The sequence below is a fragment of the Vanessa cardui genome, chromosome 21 (genome assembly GCF_905220365.1).
Source record: "Vanessa cardui chromosome 21, ilVanCard2.1, whole genome shotgun sequence".
In the NCBI taxonomy this organism is placed as follows: domain Eukaryota; kingdom Metazoa; phylum Arthropoda; class Insecta; order Lepidoptera; family Nymphalidae; genus Vanessa; species Vanessa cardui.
In genome coordinates, this window is record NC_061143.1 from 8825190 (window position 1) to 8846401 (window position 21212).

A 21212-nucleotide genomic window follows, 5' to 3' on the forward strand; every position below is an offset into this window, starting at 1 on the left:
AATAATAGCAAGTAATATTTTAAATATAACTTTTGCAAAAACTTGGAGATGCCGGGGATCGAACCCGGGGCCTTTCACATGCAAAGCGAACGCTCTACCACTGAGCTACATCCCCGATAGTGTATAAGCTGAAATACTAAATCTGTTGCATAAAAATATATGTTACAGTAATTAAGACATCAACATTTCTTTATATTTCCTGTGTATTTATAACGTAGTTCACTTCATCTAATCAATATAATACAGCGTACACATTTCGGAGTCATGCATGAAAAAAAATAAGTGTATGATAACGAAAACAGCCTTATATTTCTCATTTGTGAACTTAACTTGTGAAAAAGTTGGTTTTAAGCCATTTTTTAATCGAGCCCTGCACATGACATAAAAATAACTCGATCGATCGATATGAGAAACCTTTTCTAGTTGTAAACGAAATACTAATAAATACTGAATTATATGAATCCGAGCAACCTCCTGATTATTCGTATATGTTATTTCTGATTTGTATTTAACTTCTAAAGAAGAAGAGAAAATATACATGTGTTGGAAAAATCTAAGACAAGATTTGGGAGTATTTTGGTGTTTCAGGTGTTTTTTGCGAATTGAATGCTTACTCGTTTCCCGCAAGTCCCCTAGGGTTGCAGATGTCCATGGGCGGTATTTTCCATCATGTAAACCTTTTGCTCCTATCCACTTACGACTAATGCAACACTACAATAAAAAAAGTATAGATTTTATATACATAGTTATAGCAATGGCTATGACGAATGCGTCGTCTTGAATCAATAAGATCGTAAAACAAAAAAGTGCTCTGTGTTTTTCAGAAAAATATAAACAATCCAACTAGCTCGTATTATGCAATAGGTATTATTTGTGTTATTTCTTATTTGACATCATTAGCGTCACATGATATTAAGAACTGGTCTTGCAACTTTCTAATAATTTTAACATTGAAGTAAGTGCAATTAGTACTTTATATAAACCATGTTTTTAGGTGAAACTCAGATATTATTTCAAAACATAAAATCTTTAGCAATTACATACTAAGACGCAACGTATCATGCTTGTGGTGTATAGTTACACACCTCACGCCATATTCCAAAAAAATATATGGATATTCATATACTCTGCTGCTATATGGGATCTAAGATGTTATGACCAATGTCTATTGGATTACAATGGCATACTCACCTGTCTTATTTTTTAGTGCAATGGAATCTTAACTCCAGCCATAGAGAACCACAATAGGGATGTAATAGAATAAAAATATTGCAGGACAGGTAAGTTATCAATGAAGACTTGACACTTCAAGGTATCAGGAGTATAAATAGCTGCTGGATTTATTTACTGCTATAGTAGTAACTTATTCTTTTAAAAGTCAACCTTGAAATTTATAACATATGTACATATTCTTTTGTATAGGAACAAATATAATCATGGTTTATAAAAAACTTATGAATGAAATAGTCTATCTCTCTGCTGAATAATTTATTAACATCTATAAATTTTATCTATAAGATAACACAGTTATTTAAAGAAATATTTTAATCATAATCATTAAAAATACTGAGATTAAAGTCTGACTTTAATAAATCCTTAAAAAATAGTTAAAAATATGAAATTACAATATCCTAAATTTATTAATCCCTATATAGAATACATAATAATATTTTTAAAATTAATTAGCTATCTACAAAAAATTATGACTAGAAATAAATATAATATAGCTATTATCTATTAAAATGCATGAATTAACATCTGTATAAGTTAAAAAAATAAAATCTATTGCAATATGCTGCCTCCGTCAACTGACATACACAATCCAGTTATACTTTTAGCTTGATCACTTGCTAAAAATGCTATTACTCCAGCTACTTCACTGGCTTCTACTACCTTTTTCAGAGGTGTTCTGCTTACAACATTCTGAACCAATAATTCTATTTGATCTTCGGTTAATCCTATATCTTTCAGAATGTTAGTCTTGACAAAACCAGGATTTACAGAGTTTACCCGAACACCGTCTGGTGCTAGCTCCAAGGCTACACATTTTGTGAAATGGTCTAATGCGGCTTTCGAAATGTTGAAAGGCAAATAAATTGTACTGGCCTTGGAAGAAAGGATACTAGATACGTTAATAATGCAACCCTTGGTTGTAGAAAGATGTGGAACACACAACATCGTTAAATGGTAAACCGCTCGCATATTCGTTGACATAACTTTATCATACTTCTCCATACTCGTATCCTTTATTCCTCCCGTAGCTATTACGCCGGCGTTATTAACTAAAACATCAAGTCTGCCATAGTGATCTATAGTTTCTTTAACGAGGTTTTCAACGTCTAAATCTTCTGTTAAGTCTGCCACAACAGTCAAAGGCTTTATCCCCTTGGCCTTCTCACAGTACAGAGCAATTTTTTTCAAGTTATTTTCTTTTCTTCCGGTCAAGGCTAGCTTTGCAGATAATTTTGAGAAATATATCGCTGTCGCCGCACCGATTCCTGAACTAGCGCCAGTAATTAATACAACTTTATTTGTGAAATCCATTTTAGTGCAGTTTTTTTTTCAAATAGAACCTTCCTTTAGTATAGCTACTATTTAACTGGATAATGAATGTGTATACAAAAATAGTTTATTTTTAGATCTCTATATACAAACAATATTATGTACTATTATGTAAATCTTTGACAGACGACAGTTGATGTTGCCTATTTTTGAATGCGATTTCTACTTATAACAAGTATTAATATAGGAAACTATGAAACACAGTACTTTAGAAAGATAAAATGCCTGAGTTTTATTTTTTTTAATCAGAATGTGTTAGACAACTTCTTTTTTAATTTCGCTATCGTCTGATTGTTAACTTCTGATATGTCTGAGTCTTATGGTGATAAGACTTACGTTTTTGTGTTTTTCATTATCTTTTTTTTGGTACATGTCTTCATTTTACTTTTCGATATAGCCTTAATACCGATTATAATCGTAAATTCAAACTGACAGTAATGTCAGAACGATAAATAAGTAAATAAAAATCTGAAATATATACCTGCACTTTCTGCGTTAGTAAGTAAAAACCAAAACCGAGTCGAACTACAAATGGAGGTTTAATCTCACTCAAAACATTTCAGGTAAATCTTGTTTTATGTGGTGGTATTGTATTCTCTCATTTAGTCATTAAATTTCAGCTTAAAGAACCGTGACCGCTAAGTACGATTACAATTGTTGCTTTTAATATAGTAGGATTTAAGAAAATGGCAACACTGTTACTCCTCGTGTTGTGTGATCATGTGATTTACGCATTTTAAATCATCATTCATCATCAAAAATTCAATGTAATAGACGGTGGAAAATATGAATATTCAAATATTACAATACTAATATTCCTCTAGATTTAGTGTGAGAGGACCAATTTAATGATTTAACCTTGAAATTAAGAATTCAGCTAATATATCTTTTTAATCTTTGACATTGTAATATTAATATACATAGAGTTTCAAAATGTATTGTCTAGCTTTCCTATTTAGAATATATAAACCGGAACTGATTACGCATGCACATAGGATTTTAATAAGTCAGATTTAAAAAATATATAGGTATATTCTATGACTTTGGTAAATACGTGATGCCTTTCCGATCGTGTCGGATTTGCCGTCAGAGTGTGAGAAAAGAGTGCACTCACAGACTCTTGTGCAGTATACTAATTTTTATTCTGCGGATGTGTGTGTTGTTATGCTGTTGACGCTACTGGCGTTTACAGCTACACCGAACATTCTAATATGACATAATATTCGACTAGCCTTTATATAGGCTGCTGAAAAAAATCAGGAGGACACACAAACACTAAAAAATAAAAATAATAAATAAAATAATAGGCGTGGAAAGATTGACGGCCAAGTTATATAGCCTTTACGGCGAGGTCCGCAGACCCGTATTAACTAACCCGCGCTTATAATATGTTCGCAATTCGATTTATATTTATTAAAATATAAACAGTAAGGAGTAAGGACAAGTTTATAATGTTTGGTTGCAATATTAAGGTTGTCTATAATGTCCACGAATTGACCTCCGACTCAGCGAGACCGGATGTTGATTTACTGAAACCGAAGTGATTTATGGAATAATCGTGACCATGTTTTAATAATATATTTAGTAAGCACAATGCTAAATGAACTATTTGTTTTTATATTATCATAATATCTTGTAGTTACTGCTAGTAACTATTACATTGTATAGACTAGCTATTTTTTTCTTTGTCGTTCCTTTTTGGCTATCAAATATTTATTAACTTTTTATTAGTAAGTAAAAATATTTTAAAATTCTACATATTTATAAATAATCTCGTCTTTGGCGGTGAAGGAAAAAATATTACTAGAGGCGTATATTACGGAGGCGGAAAGGACTAAAGGGGGCCTGATTTTGCTTACATACAAATTTGGTATTGCCAATATCCGGTTAAACATTTAAACGTATCAGAAAACTGAAGATTAAATGATAAGTAACAGTAACAGCTTATTATAATTTAATACATAGTAATAAACAAAGTCGCTTACCGCTGTCTGGTCTGTCCCTTTTGCTTAGATCTTTACAATACGCAATAGTTTTTGATGCGTTTTTTTCATCCAAGTGATGATATGTCTCTACGAAGCTGCCACCATGTCCGTCCGAGTACAGAATCAGCAAACAAATCCCATACCGTTGCATCGAGGAATGAAACAGACAGACGTTATTTCCTCCAAATTGTTCACTAATGCAATGTTCAAGATTCTGAACTGGAAAGGACGTGGCAATTGGCATCAGCATCAATGGCGAATACATCTCTCACTTGAGATTCGCAGACGACATCGACATCGTGGCAGAAACGCTGCAGTACCTATAGCAAATGCCGAACGATCTGATTCTGATTGGTCTACGGATGAACTTGGACAAAACCAAGGTCATGTTCAATGAACATGTTCTATCGGAACCGACTGCGATACACGGTACCGTCCTCAATGTTGTTCAAAAATATCTCTACTTCGTGCAGACTTTGCGATTAGGTAGAAACAATCTTGAGGACGAGGTGAATAGAGGAATTCAGCTGGGTTGGGCAGGGTTTGGGAAGTTACGTCGAATCTTTACATCGTCGTTCCCGCAGTGCCTTAAGACAAAAGTCTTCAACCAGTGCGTCCTACCCGTCATGAAATACGGAATCGAAACGTGGACACTCACGACAAGGCTGGTCCACCAGTTTAAAGTCACTCAGCGTGCTATGGAAAGGGCTATGCTAGGCGTTTCTCTGAGGGATTTTTGATTTTCGCATCAGAAATGAAGTGATCCGTCAAAGAACCAAAGTCATCGACATAGCCCACAGGATCAGTAAGCTGAAGTGGCAGTGGGCTGGTCATATTTGTCTTAGAACCGACAACCGTTGGGAAAACGTGTTCTAGAGTGGAGACCGCGTCTCGGCAAACGTAGTGTCCTCTTCAGGCACGGCGGAGTGACGATATATGCAAGGCGGCAGGCAGGAGCTGGATGCGAGTAGCCGGAGAAAGACCACAGGGGTATGCACTGGGAGAGGCCTATGTCCAGCAGTGGACAAAAAGGGGCTGATGATGATGATGATGATGATGATACGTGTTTTATAAATAGATAGAGTGTTTCGAGAGGAAGGTTTTTGTGTATATAACGTGGACAATAAACTGAAGAAACAGTGATAATTTTAGAAATTTCTAATGTGATGTCGCAAAATAAACAAATTCTGTAATATATTTGGTACCAATATTTTGCATCCATGCGAAACAAAGAATAAGAAAATAGCAATGTGTTTTTTTGTGTTTAATTCATGTCAATAGTTTTTTCAGAACTATTGACAAGCTGATATAACTATTTAACAAACATTTTTATTTTTATTGTTTATATTATTTTTTTTTTTATAAAATATATTCTTTATATTTCGAAATTAGAATAGTTCTTTTTTTATATTAGTCCTTTTTGTTATTACAAAATGAGTTAGATTGTCAGAGTGATGTACATTGTAATATTTACAAGACTTAACTGTATAGATTTAGATACTTTGTATATCACATTAGATTTCCAAATAAAAATAATGCAATCATAGTTTTTTAGCGAAATGTGAAAAGGAAAAATAATATAACAGTTAATTATTTGTTTTCGAAATGTTTGTATTTAAATATAGGTTACTAGCGCCCTTGCCCTAGCTGATTACGACTAAAAGGAGATGTCAAAAAAAGGTAGGTTTAATAAGGTAATATTCTTCTTTTTCTATCTACATTAGAATAAATATAAATTAAATAACGCATCGTAACAGTTTACTTTAACTTTTCATCTTAAAGCAATTAGGTATATGAATAACATAATTTATATTTCATGTATTATTCTGTTAAACATATCTCGTAAATCATTCGCTATCCGTTTCTGGGGCAAGACATTCGTCTTAGATCACATTTACATATAAAACATTCCAATATATCAATTCGGCCACGAATGCAATTTGTGAATGGGTCCCATAAATAACTATTTCCCGTTTGACACATGGCGACCCTTCGCTTAAGCGGGCAACACCGCTCTATGTTTTCTCGCGTTTATTTGACAGATGCGTTCCGAATTTGAAAACCGGAAGGATTTTTCAAACGGCCCAGCCGCGCAAATCAACTGTGAAATTCAATTGAGCGGCTATAAATTTCCTCGCTTTGAAAAATGACTCTTTTTATCATTTCTTTCTGTTGTGAGCGCCATATTTCTTATTGGTAGAATTTATATGGGTTATTTTTCAACCGCTTTAGTGTAGATGTTTAAGGTTCTATATTTTTAGTTGCAAGCTATTATTAATCTTGGAATGAAATAACTACAAGTATGCTTTATAATTAGAACATGTAATTCAATAAAGTCACGTTAATAGTCTAAACTTAAGGCTCGTGGCCCAATAACAATAGTATACACTAAGAGCGACTCCATAACACTTCTGGCATAAGTTTTATACCAGAAGTATTTCAGAAGTGGTTTAGTACTTTTATCAGATAGCTGTAACAAATATCAGTCTCTTCTGATTTATTAGGATAGATTATTTTGTGAACTGATCTAAAAGTGGTCGGCATTTCGATGGAAAACATAATCAAATTATATTTCGATAATAATAAATGTGAAATTAACGTTCTATTACCGCCATTTTCGATCGAGTAACCGTAGATTCGAGTATTAAAGATTCAGTAACAGCGCGAAGTACGGCGCCATTACCGCGATGGATGGTGCCGGTGCTGATGTATCGTCTCATCCTCGGATTGCACTCGGAATGGGCTATAACTGTCAATTTATATGTTTACTAGCTACGGCTTGTACGATTTACAGAAACTTATACGTAATACAGAGAAACAATAACGCGAATTAATGCGTTTTTCTTATCGCGCTAGGCGGGAGTTAATGGAATGTACTTATTACCTTTTACTTATGTATTTAGTTTTTCTTTCAATTTTTCATTATTTATAAATATAAATCTATACGAACCATGAAGATTGCCATTGTGCGGTAAATTCAGATAATTAAATCCATAAATAATTGTTACATGACATTTTGTTATGTTTCTATTTTAAGAATATGTTATGACTATATTAAAACAAAGTTTATTCACAATTACATTAAGCAAAAGAATGGAGATGCCGGGGATCGAACCCGGGGCCTTTCACATGCAAAGCGAACGCTCTACCACTGAGCTACATCCCCGATGAATGTCTTGGCGTAAACGTTCCTCGATTTCGAACATGTGACAGTGAAAGCCTTATGTATTCTGACGCATGCGCATGATTGGCATTACAAACATGTTGCAAACACGAACTTTTTAAGATCAAGGATATGCAGTACTAATAATTACAATAATAGCTATTACAAGTGTTTGAATTGAAGTGTATGTACAGTAATATTACGCAAAAAATGGGCATTATGTCATTATGTCAGTGTGTCAGTGTATTAATTGGTGTATTCGTGTTGTATTTCAAGTATCAAGATAGATATATTTCATAATTATCTTTGAAAAGGAATATAGATAGTGGACCAAAGAATACATGCAGGACAAGAATAGATAGGGAAGGAGTCGTATAATACTTATCTTCGTTTATCAACAATATATATGCATACACCTAAGATGTCTGTATAACAAAACTTGGGTGTACCAAGGTCGATATACCTGTATGTAGGTCATTCTTAGGGCTAATGTTTTTGAGTTTTATGATGTAGACTTAATTGCAGTCCATGGTTGCTAAATTATTATTTTTTTAAATATGCGACATCATCACGTACATTACTCTGATCCCAATGTAAGTAGCTAAAGCACTTGTGTTATGGAAAATGAGAAGTAACGACGGTACCACAAACACCCAGACCCAAGACAACATAGAAAACTAATGAATTTTCTACATCGACTCGGCTGGGAATCGTATACGGGACCGCGGAGTGGCGTACCCATGAAAACCGGTGTACACACTACTCGACCATAAAGGACGTCAAAACTTCGCAAGCGTTTTAGTAGTAGTAGTCACATAGAAACTTGTTAATTGATATTTATGTTGATAAAGTTTGCACTCGATAAAACAGTATTATTGAGTAGGTCTGATATACTGACCATATCATTATTGCATAGGTATATACTGATTTATATTTTTTTGAATTTCAACAAATTTAATTAGTAGTCATCTGTATTCCCTGCTGGACTTAGCTCTTTCTTAGGTTTCTTGGGCATTAACATTGCTTGATATTTGGAACTTACATTCTACCCAACACGGCCTTTTCGCTGATGTCTTCACTTAACCTAACGCGAGGACTTCACTTCTCATGGTGACCGAGTCTTCGTTCCCACCGAAGAAGCTGTTTACGTCATTGCTAATCGTTCTGTGGCAAATGTTACTGGCCCATTACTTCTTAAGTTTGCTAATTCTTCAGGATACATTGGTTTCTTATATTTTCCGTTGAATCACCTAATTTCTGATGCGATAAAACTGCGAGCATAACTTTTGCTTAGCTCGTTGATCGAGTGTAAAATCGTGAACCATTAATATTATTTAGGTAAGTCATATTTTAACGGAAAGTATTTTAATTAAAGAATTTTAAATATGTTATATCGCTTAATTGCCATGATTGGGGATGTATTAAGGGTTTAAAATCTAGAATAAACTTTTAACTAGTATTTATATGCGAAGGCTACATAGCAGACATTTTCTCAAAAAAAAAAAAAAATTTGGCTGCACTTTTTTTAATATTTTTTATTTTAAATTAAAGTAACTGTTATAAATTAGATATGCTAATACTGCGATCAAATAATACAAATTCGTTGGTTTATATAAATTCCAAATTCAAGTGCAGTCCTAATTAAAACAGAGTGCCCAAATTTTTCTCAATTTCCCCGCGATCCAATAAAGAAATGCAAATGAGGTGCGGCCAAGAATTATTGCGTTAGAAACTAGGGGTGACTGTATTTGTCTAATGCTATGTCGATAAACATTGCCAACAGTACTTATTAAGTAGATAGTTGAAAAGAGTTTTTAATTGAAATATTTCTTATTTTAAACTATTTCTGTGTCTCTGATTTATTGGTGACTTAATCTAGTACGACGTTGAAAATAGAATGTTATTTTTTTTATTTTAAACGATAAAATGTTCGATAATCTTCCTTTTTTAATATCGATGGAGTCGCATCACTAGGCTCAGCTACGGTCCTCGTGTTGATTGTAAAAAAGTTTTTATTGCTAATTCCCGCGTTACAGGGTGCAGCCCGGCCATTCTGCCGCGCTTGTCAATCTGCTGTAAATGAACTTTGGAATGACTTCGACATTTGTTTTACTGTCAATTGCTCGTTTATGTTTTGCGGTTAGTTCTGAACATTTTATTTTATGTCTTTTTTTTTTTTTTTTTTTAATCTAAGGTGTTCAAATTTTTAGTTCATTCAAATGTAACGCTTTACACATAAGTAAATATCATCTGATTAATAAAAAAGAAAAGAAAATGGTGATTTAATAAATTTTATTGTTATTTTGCATGTTGTCAGATATCCTTTTTCAAAAATAAGATAATTTTCTTCTTCATTTTATTATTTCAATAATTTAAAAATTCTGTTAGTTGACTTTTTCTTGACTTATACATTATTTATTATGTTTTTGTTTGTGAAAATATTAATAACGAAAAATCAAATTAATATTGTTAGGTTTGTGTATGACCAATGACCATGCTTTTTTACATACATAACAATCATTGTGGCAATATCACTTGATGATAAAAAATGGAGATGCCGGGGATCGAACCCGGGGCCTTTCACATGCAAAGCGAACGCTCTACCACTGAGCTACATCCCCGTGTATTTATTATAGCTAAATACAGTACAACAAAATAAGCAGAGTTTCATTTTTCAAAACAATTAAACATAATTATTATCTTCAAATAAAACAAATACCCGCTGTTCAAATACACTAATGAAGATATTATTATAAAACAAACGAATAAACACTTAAACAAATAACTTCTAAATTTAAGCATTAAACCTTCTTACTTCTTTGATCTCGAAATTTACATTGTTATTATACCTACATATTATAATATTAAATTATGCAACGCCACCTTTGGTTCTAGTAAGCTTTCTTTAGAAATTGAACGGGTCTTATTAATATCTGATGTTTTACCTTAAAATTTTTTGTTCTTGCCCTCTTCATCCTTTTTTGACCTATTTTGTGATTCATTTTATGTATATAAACAAAAAATTATTGACTAATTTTTTTTCTAAGTTTTTTATTTTTTATTTTATCTTTAAATTATTATGTAAACTTTTTAATTGTGCACTGTTCATAATTAGTAAATGTTATGTACACTTGTCATTGACGTACATATCTGATGTTTTAATATAGTCACTTTAACTGTAAATGTTCAATATGTATGTTGTAAGTGTGCTTGTTGTAAACAAATAAATAAAATAAAATCCTTTAAGATCGCTGCTGCCTAAGAACCAGCATCAAAAGCTTCTCGTGAACAGAAACAATCAATTTTCAATTGACCAAAATGGAGATATATGATTGTATATTCGATTTTATTTCGTGTGTAACCTCTTTGGTGTGTAATCTCAAGGGAGAATAAAAAATAAGCAACATAATTTTAGAACGTAATTAAATTCATAATTTAAAATCAGAATATTATTTCCACTGATATTTTAGTATACATATATTAAAATGTTTATATGTATGTAAGAGTTTTTTCGCACAAAATTAAAGGCTCTTTATTAAGTGTGAATTAAACATCAACGTTTTATAATCAAATAGTACGTAAAGCATTAAATCATAGAGTTGTCAAGGGGAGTGCGTGCTGGATGGCTGATGGCATTCTTCGTCGACCATAAAAATATTTTCACGCACCAAATAAAGGATTTAATCCTATATAATGAATTGACGCTATTATTTAGAAATTATGATAGATATTTTAATATAAATACGGCTTCATCGGAATAGCAATTTGAATTAAGAGATCGAAGCTAATTTTTAATTGAAACCATTTAGTTTGAATAATAATGAAAGTATTTGTTACAATTAAATTATTTATTTAATATAGGCTAAAAACTAATCCATGCTGGGTTATAAACAGGGAATAATGTCATACACTAAGTATATTAATAGAAACCCCCGATGCCCAGAGATAAAAAGACAGTGTTTGACCTGGAACGCGTGAGGTGGAGGCCTGGCGTGTCCTGTTTCAGATGGCCCTGATGGGGATAGTAGCTGGTGGAATGTAAGGGCGATGAAGCGCGATCACCTTTACCCTTCAAGGATAACTCCGCCGAGCCACGAGCAGAGCAGAGGCAAGGATGTGTTATATCGATAGCTATCAGATCTGTGCCAATGACGGCCTTCGCGTCGTAGTGATTTTTGCTATGGATGAATGTGTACTTCTTTTATATGTATGCCAAGAATACCAAGCTATAGAGCAGCGTGATGGTGGTGTCAAATCTGTAAAATTATAGCAGGCGTTTGTAGTTAATTTAGGAAGGCACATAACGAAACGGGTCAAGTAAGTGGTAGCTAGTTCAAAGTCATCGGAACTGGAAAATATAAAATTCGGTTTTTAAATCTGGCTACTTCAAAGATTTGCCAATGTCGTTAGAATAAATAATGATAAAAGGTGACCACACAGACATGCCTTGACAAATACTGCTACTGCTACTACTGGTAGCACAACTGTGGGAGATTTTTGACCTGTTATTACAACTATGCAGAGAGCTCTATTCGTTGTGAGATTATTAAGTTAAAGATGTCGTCTCATACCATGATCGAGCTCGGAACGTACTTTTAAGTGTATCATAATAACTTTCAATACACGCAGGCGTAACATTAACATATTATATTCAGTATAATAAGTCCCATCTGTACATAACAATCGAATGAGCTATACGTATCATCATATACGAAGTTAGTCGTGAGGAAAATTAATCTCAGCTTCAGTACTTGAAGGCAAGGTATTGACAAAGTTATCGACTTGATGTTACGTACATATATCTACGTCTATCGTTTTCTGTAATACGCGGGGGGCACGTAGTCGGCACGTGACCGGCATCTTTCGTTTCCTGTCACAGATACACCTAAAACGAAAAACAAGATGGAAATACGGAAAATTATTTCGGAAATAAAATTTCTTCCCTGGTAACACCTGGGTGGAATGCAAAATATTTCGGAGAAATGATTTTTAGACTTTCATAAGGACTTAATAATTTTATGTAATTTTTTTTGTATTATATTAAGTAACAAATTTGAATCTGATGTAAAGTTATTATTTATTAATTCAATGATACACCAATGCAACATTATATAAGTATTAGTACTGAAAAAGAGGAACAATTAAATTCCTTGGGAGTTCTCCTCAGTAGAATTTACAGTCAATTTATATTGTTATTTATTTAATTGCACATACATAATAATTATGTAAGTGATTTGATGGAAAACGAGTAACTGATGTTGATGAAGTTCAAATACGGTCATGTTTTCATTTGTTTAATTTGTGTTTATAATTATTCTTGTGGTCAATTTCGAAGGAAAAATTTGCAAGGAAAGTCGCATATATTTGTGGTATTAGGTAAGGAGGATTTTATCCAGCTGTTAGCTGTCTCATTGAGTAGAGAGCTCTACGCTTATCAACAAAAGGATATATGTATCCTACATCACATCCAATGTACATCGTTTTATATTCAAGCATGACTTTAATAAATACTAAGATCGGTGCACATTTCTACAGAAGGTTCCATCCACTTCAAACAGATCCGTCACCTAAAGATGATATTAACACGATGTTAACAATAAAAAATAAGTAATATTTGCTCAAAATTTCAGATTAAATTCAATTGATCATTTAAAATGAAGATTCGGAACTGCCCATATTATTAGTACTACTTATATCATAACAATAATAATATTTTGCTTAAGTGTTTGACGTTTTCTATCTAAGTAGCAAATGAATGCAAGATGTTTCATACGAATTAAAGCGAGCAAAAAATTCAATAAATTATGTTATCAAACATATATGTAACACAATTATACTCACGCAAGAGAATATGATTTTTTGCGTATTTTTAAAAACCAGTCCGTAAATTCTGTGGAATCTACGTACACGCGTAGTAATTCTCCGGGCACCCACGTACAATGTACGTGATGGGAATCCGACCCCCTAGTATTATGACGGTAGGGGGTGATTAGGAAAAAGATCAGCTTGCGTGTTGCGGCGTCATTGGAAGGTGATAACTGAATATTGTTTTAAATTTAATTTTGTGTAGATGGTTTTTTGTAAACTTTAATAAATTTATTATGGAGTTGTCCGATATAATTTTATAAAAATGGAGATGCCGGGGATCGAACCCGGGGCCTTTCACATGCAAAGCGAACGCTCTACCACTGAGCTACATCCCCGTTGACAACTTGAGTGAAACAAAACATCTTTGTATGAGCTAGTATTTTAATATCTCACGATTTAATATAATTAAAGAATATTAATTATTAGAAATATTTAAAAAAAAGAAACACTAACATACAGTACCTAAATGTGCTTATTAAGAAGCAAGTTTATAAGCATATCTTTGGGCTACCTTATGGTAAGTGGTCACTACCCATAATTGGCATCAAAACAAAAATTAATTAATATCCTTTGGAACTAAGATGTCATGCCTTTTGCCTGTCATTGCATTAGCTCATTCTCCCTCCAAACTGGAATATACTGGAAAATACTAAGTTTTGCCATTTTGCGGTAGAATAAGTATGTGATGAGTAAGTAGGTAGTAGGTACCAACACATGATCTTGCATGAAAAAGGAAAAGGTTTAAGAAGGTTTAAATATTTCTTCACCAATTCAAAATGTGTTTTGTCTCGCCATATTCTGCTAGATTATTATCCATCGAAGTGAATTTTAGTTAAATTTTGAAATTCTAACTTAACTAAAAGATTATATTACTAAAGAAACTATATCCAGTTGATTGTTAGGTTTACTTACTCATTCTTTTTACAGTTTACAATCTCACGAGATGGAGTATAATCGAATGTTATTTATTACTTTACGGTGCATAATACGTTCGCATAAAATAACTTAATGCATTGTTTATTTATGCCACGACTTCCAAACTATAATCATATAATAGGTTTTTTATTATAGTTTTATTTCGAACGAAGTCGCTTTTATGCAGTCGAATATGTAATTAAATTACACCGAATTACGTAAATTATGAATATGATCATTTATGATTTAATTGCAATAAACAGTTTTACAAAATCAATATATTTAGTTTTGTTTAACAGAGAAATATAATCAAAACAAAATAATTTTATAATAGCTAAAAGATATTCACAACACTAGAGATGTGTGTAACGTTAAACACACATAGTAAGACAGAAAACATAATTTGTAAAAAAAATTGGAGATGCCGGGGATCGAACCCGGGGCCTTTCACATGCAAAGCGAACGCTCTACCACTGAGCTACATCCCCCTTGACAATTTATACAAAACAAGTTAAAAATATGTAAATGTAACATATAAAAATATTTGTATCATATAGATTATATTAATTGAAGGATTAAAGGATATGGAAGTAATTACGTATCCTTTAATTCGTCAGTATTAATGTAAAGTAAAAACTTGTGAAACAAAATACTTTTATCATTCAATTAATTCAATTAAACTTGTTCGCTTAATTTATCATCGGGGATGTAGCTCAGTGGTAGAGCGTTCGCTTTGCATGTGAAAGGCCCCGGGTTCGATCCCCGGCATCTCCAATTTTTTTATAAAACCCAATCACATCCTCGATATCTATTTTCAATATTTGAAAATTACTTAACGTTACCTCGTTAAGTAATTTTTAAATTTTGTTTGTTTGTGTAATCTAGAGGTAAAAATTATATTTAAATCATATAATTTTATTTATGTGTGAAGCGTTCGTTATTTGTTGTTTATATATGTTTATAATTTTTCTTAAATCAAATCCAAAATAAGGCGAAACTCTTCTTTATTTTATTTTATTTCAATTGCTTTTCTTTTCCTTCTATTCCCACACGATTCGAGACACACAGCCATTAACTTAAACCTGAAATTCAACATTGGAACTCATGATTTACAGAAGCAACTATGAGCTAAGCCACTACACTACGCAGTTGAATTCCAATCAATAAACTCAATACAAGAAGGTTTTTATACGATTTATGCTTAAGGAATCTTTCTTAGTGAAACAAACGAAATCATAAAAATAAAATATAAACTACGTGGCAATTTTAATCCACTAAACAATCTGTCACATTCTTCTTTATCTCATTAGATTCAGGCGAAATTTCCAAACAATAACGGTATAAAAAGCGTTCATCTTAGCTCAGATGTTTTTTTACGAAGGGCACTGACCGGTTCCGCTGTTATATTAAAAAAGTGTCACAATAAGTGCTAAAAGATTACTACTGTGACATGTGCTTGGACACCACTGTGAGGTCACGAAGTAAGCGTTTTATTGGTTCTTATATAAAACAAATGAAAACTTTCATTTACAAATCATTTCACTTCATTTCGTTCGATTTTCAAATAGCTGTTTGTATCTTCTGTGCTGTGGTCTCTATTCAAAAACATTTCATAGTAATTGAATTCAATATCGTATATATACGTTTGCTATGACACTTTATGAATATAGAGAAGCTTACACCTAGTTATTACTTGATGTTTCAGAACTTATAATTTTATAAACAAGATTTACACCAATATCTATAATAATCAAACAATTTAAGCTTTAAAAAATATTATTTATTATGGTTCAGTTTTATTTTTGGAGGATTTTAATTAATTATTTATAAATTTATTAATAAATTTATTTTATTTATATTTAAAAATAGTTACCTCCTTTTTAATTTAATAAAAAACGATACAACATTGTCTGTCAAATCTTTTTTTCGATTAATTTCTGTGAATATGCCAATAATGTTTTAAATAAATTAAGTAAATATATTGTTATTTTAGAGCGGACGTTACGTATATAATAATTAGAAGTTTAAAGGTTAAATACTTTGCAATACAGTTAATTATTTCGCTAAAAATAGCGTTGTAATTATGTTCTTGTTGAAAGGTTAGGTTAGCACCTTTCCGCTTTCAAATTTGATTAATTATTCAATTACAATACGCCTTTATTTGTATCGATTATTTAGCAAGAACAAGATGAGGAAGAAAATAAAAACATCTTCTTTATAAAAGGGATAGAAGCCCTTGATCAGCAGTGAGTTCTTAATTAAAAAAATATTATATTATAATTGACTCTTTAAAAGTAATTTGAACACGATAATTATATGATTTAATATAATAAAAATAATACTTTTATATTAAACAAGTAAGCGTTTCGTAGCCCCAAGTAATGGCTATCGGGAGAGCAGTAATGGTGCATTAGCCCTGCGACGACGTCGTAAATCATAAGTAATCCGGGGGACATCGTGGAGATCACACAAATTGTTTGATTGCATCTCAATAATAAAAACTAGATATTTAATATTGGTCGGATTCGATATTGAAAATCGATTTTGAATTGAAAGAACTGTCAATTCGATTATTCAAAGAGCGGGGTCAGTTACAATAAGTGAAGTTATTAATTACGATATCAAAATGGTCGTCATTATATATAATGAATAAATAAGTCAGTAGTGGAGACTGGCCTGTGAAACGCTGAAAGCGCTTTTTGCAGCTGGGGTGTGAGCGATTTGAACAGTGTCACTTTCCGATATAGTTCATATAGCGGTATCCATATAGGCATTTTAAACAACACATACACGTAATAAATAATAGTTTTAGATAATACTTGTATAGTTACTATATATTTATTGTTCTTTTTTTGAAATTGTTGTCAATTAAATATTATTATAATTAACATTCATAAACTTCCATCAACCCGCAATGGAACAGCGTGGGCGAATATATTCCAATCCTTCTCCTCACAGGGAGAGAAGGCCTTAGTCCAAGAGTGGCAAATTAACGGGCTGTTGTTATTGTTGTTTGTTGCATAAGCTTTATCATTACACTTCAGCACTATTACTTTTGACACAAAAAATCATTGTTTTTGTTTGATGGGTTAATATTTTAATATTTTCATCGACAGTCTGTTTTAGATTTTTGTATGCAATGCAATCTATAGTAAATATATATTAAGTCGGACTTTGTTACGTAATTATACTCCCACTTTGGTGAAACCCCAATTTTATAATTGAGTTCCTCATAAGCAAACGAGTGTATTTCCCAAATCGCTTTTAGAATGAGAAAAATCCACATATAATTTAACAGCGTACATTAATGAAATAAATCGTTTTACTCATCGTCTCCTAATTGCCAATTGAAAAAAAAAACCGGTCGCATCCACTCGATTTTCTTGAACCATCAAAAATCCGCGATCCACAGAAAAATCTCGACGCAATAAGAAATCTTTCGAGATGGCATTTTCGTCAATGCGAATTTAATACGTTTCTGCTTACTTCTCCATCATCACGTTCTTTTTGTCTTTATGTTATAGTTTGTTGCCTAAATGCATATGAACAGAACATTTAAAATTAAGTCATACATACTCATATTTAGAATTCATTTTCTGTTGCACTTTTGAAAATGCACTGATTTCTATATAAAATGCATTGTCGACTCTAAAATCGTGACCAAATAAGGGTGATATTGGTTTGAATTTTAAAACTGTAGACAGTTTCTTACTTGTAGTTCCGACTCACTTATTTTGTCCATACTAAGACAATGTATGCGATGAATTCGCGAATCTACGTAAAAACACACTCGGGATTTCGTAGGGCTGAGTATTGTGCACAATATCATTTTATAACCAAATAAATAAAGGTAATACGCACTCGTTTTAAAACTTGATTATAATATAACCTACACATATAATAAAATTGAAGCGTCTCTTTGTAATATTAAAATAGTCCTTTTTTACTCAATGCATATGTATGTATACACGGTACATATACCAAAATAACATTTTTTACAATTTTTGAATGGCTGTATCGATTTTGATGGATCAACTATAATAACGGACGGGATAACTGATATAATAAGGAGTAGCTTAGGCTACAATATTTTTTTTTTGTTTAATTCAAACGCGTACAAGGTCGCGGGCACAGCTAGTATTATTTAAAACACATTACGCCTATTATTATATTCGTATTGCATATTATAATAAATACATTATATATACGAAGGATATCAGTAAAGTAGCAAAGAAAAGTCTATAAAGATTGAACATAACAAGCTATGATACTAGTAGTGATATTTTGAAAAGGCATTGATTTAAAATAAAATCGAATGTTTTACGTGTACGATTATTTTTTTATGTACCTCAGTCAACCCTATAGGATTTCCCATCGGTTTCACGGTGTGACTGAGATGTAGGTATGTAGATCGTAACCTATTGTTCTGTCAAATTGACGCCTCATGAGTCATTCTGCACTTAGTTTTAGGATCTCGATTTTCTTGCAGATGCGCTGTCAGTATCGCGGAGATGTATTTTAAATTATACATTACATTAGTTAAAATTAAAAAATAATAATCGTCGAGAATTTATTTATATCGGGTAATTTTGCCTTATATAAGCAAAATTAGTAGCTTTACATAATTCAATATAATTTTTGTTCAATTTAAAATATGTGCTTACGTCTGTTGTGCATTATAATGCCTCACCCTATAAACCAACTTAACAGTTCGAAGCTGTATTATATTTCATTAGGATTGCTTCTATTGATGCAGCTGTTGAGTTCCAATCAAAATTTAAAAGCAAAATTAATCTTGCCGTTGATTATTATGCTTAGCATATAGCTCTATATAAATAGAATACAATTCGAAAATTCGTTATATTACTTCTCTAGTGACGATTAATTTAGATCCAAAAGCAGTTATATAATCGTTTTTATTCCAAACTTGTTTAACGCTACTCAACTTGTTTTCTATGTTCACATCTAGAGAAACTTTGACTATGATTGCGGTCTCTACATCTAAAAAATGGAGATGCTGGGGATCGAACCCAGGGCCTTTCACATGCAAAGCGAACGCTCTACCACTGAGCTACATCCCCGATGAACAGAATGCTAAATTCATTCATTAATTCATTTTAAAACAACCAATACAATACATCTTAATTAAGCAAACACGTGCGTTCGATACAATAATAATTGTTTGTTCAGCTGATAGATGTATGGATGATTACAGTCATCAAAATGGAAAACAGATAGAAGCTTCACTATTCCTAAACCAGCGAAGTTTTCTATTACTGTAATCTGTTTTAAAGGTACATCTATCAGTAACCTTTATGGAAATAAAAACAATTTTTAGAAGCGGATTTTTAATCTACACTTTTATAGATTAATATATTTTATTACGAGTTTTTTAATCTGCGCTAAAAGTATTTAGGCCATGTAGGTATAGTCAAATTTTAATCAAAAAGTATTTACAAATTCTAGTAAAAGTAGGTAAGTGATACATATAAATATAATCATATAGCAAAATTATAGATTTTGTTTTTTATTAAAAGCTAGGAGAAAATATAGAAGAAATAGTAAAATTATGTAACTGAACTGAAAAGAACAACAGCTGATTTTCGGTTTTAAAAAAAAAAAAAAATCAAATCGAATTAAGACCTACCAATTGGTAATACTAAACAATAATTAACACTCACACGAAATAATCGTTTCCTAATCTTAATTTTTATTTTATAATAATACTAAGTATAAATTAATTATTAATAATGAAAAGTGTAATATTATTAATTACTAGATTCCTTTAATCATTTCTAATAATATCCACTCTGAGATTCTAAACGAATGCTTGCTACGTTTGCTTCGCTCATTTGTTTGTTACATTTAACTACTTAACGAATCATTATGATATTTGCATACGAGTCAAACAGTTTGTACAGAAAAGGAGATTAAGTACACACATCTGCTCCCAGTAATGAAAAAAGTCACGTTAGGTTAAAATAGATTTAAACCTATAAGTAAAGTCGAATGGAATTTGATAATTGTAGTTAAAAATAGACGACAATTCTAGAAATTTAGCGTAAATTATAAATAGGTATTTGCATCGTGCATTGTTGTTCTTAATTGGCAGAAAATAAATACAACTATTTTATAATTGTATACGTAATACGATATACATTTGTTTTCTTTAAAATATGTTTAAGGATATGTCATTTATTAAGTAAGCATTCTATAACGCGTGACGTGACGAAATTAACAAAATTCCTAGATATCCATCTTTTCTGTAATACATCATACATTCATTCTAATATAAATATTTTGATGTTCATATAATCCTTACAGCACGAATTAAATATTAGATATGGCAACCCTGTTTTTTATATATTACCTAACCTTTAATTAAAGTTGCACTAATAAAATTTCTTTAATAAATTGAATATATAATTATTTACTTGTATTTTTAATTTCAAAATCTAAATATAGCTCAATTTCATTATAATGTGTTGAATCATTATATAACAAAATTGATTTAAAATTAAAGCTACCTCGGTTTGGAATGTAGATTATATATAATAATATATAAAACTCAGAACTTCTTATATACTCAAACTATTGAGATGCTGATAAGATGATCAGTCTCTACGCAACGATAAGTATATTTTCACACTGGGCGTGATGTCCAATAAGTCATTTTTAAACAAGCTGCATTAAATTTCTTGCTATATTATATTAATTTT

General features: G+C 31.7%; 1 protein-coding gene and 7 non-coding genes across 8 annotated transcripts; 1 reads left to right on the top strand and 7 right to left on the bottom strand.

The window, feature by feature from the left end:
• Window positions 1–43: 43 nt before the first annotated feature.
• Trnaa-ugc lies at window positions 44–115 on the bottom strand. The gene has a single exon. It is a non-coding gene; the product is annotated as a tRNA-Ala (tRNA).
• Window positions 116–1694: 1579 nt separating this feature from the next.
• LOC124538945 (uncharacterized oxidoreductase TM_0325-like) lies at window positions 1695–2699 on the bottom strand. The gene has a single exon (XM_047116225.1). It carries the CDS (start codon window positions 2542–2544, stop codon window positions 1783–1785), a length of 762 nt encoding a protein of 253 aa, XP_046972181.1. The 5' UTR covers window positions 2545–2699; the 3' UTR covers window positions 1695–1782.
• A 4942-nt stretch (window positions 2700–7641) lies between these two features.
• On the bottom strand, window positions 7642–7713 carry Trnaa-ugc. Its single transcript has one exon. It is a non-coding gene; the product is annotated as a tRNA-Ala (tRNA).
• Window positions 7714–10259: 2546 nt separating this feature from the next.
• Trnaa-ugc lies at window positions 10260–10331 on the bottom strand. Its single transcript has one exon. It is a non-coding gene; the product is annotated as a tRNA-Ala (tRNA).
• A 3510-nt stretch (window positions 10332–13841) lies between these two features.
• Trnaa-ugc lies at window positions 13842–13913 on the bottom strand. Its single transcript has one exon. It is a non-coding gene; the product is annotated as a tRNA-Ala (tRNA).
• A 996-nt stretch (window positions 13914–14909) lies between these two features.
• Trnaa-ugc lies at window positions 14910–14981 on the bottom strand. The gene has a single exon. It is a non-coding gene; the product is annotated as a tRNA-Ala (tRNA).
• Window positions 14982–15195: 214 nt separating this feature from the next.
• On the top strand, window positions 15196–15267 carry Trnaa-ugc. The gene has a single exon. It is a non-coding gene; the product is annotated as a tRNA-Ala (tRNA).
• A 4235-nt stretch (window positions 15268–19502) lies between these two features.
• On the bottom strand, window positions 19503–19574 carry Trnaa-ugc. The gene has a single exon. It is a non-coding gene; the product is annotated as a tRNA-Ala (tRNA).
• Window positions 19575–21212: the final 1638 nt, after the last annotated feature.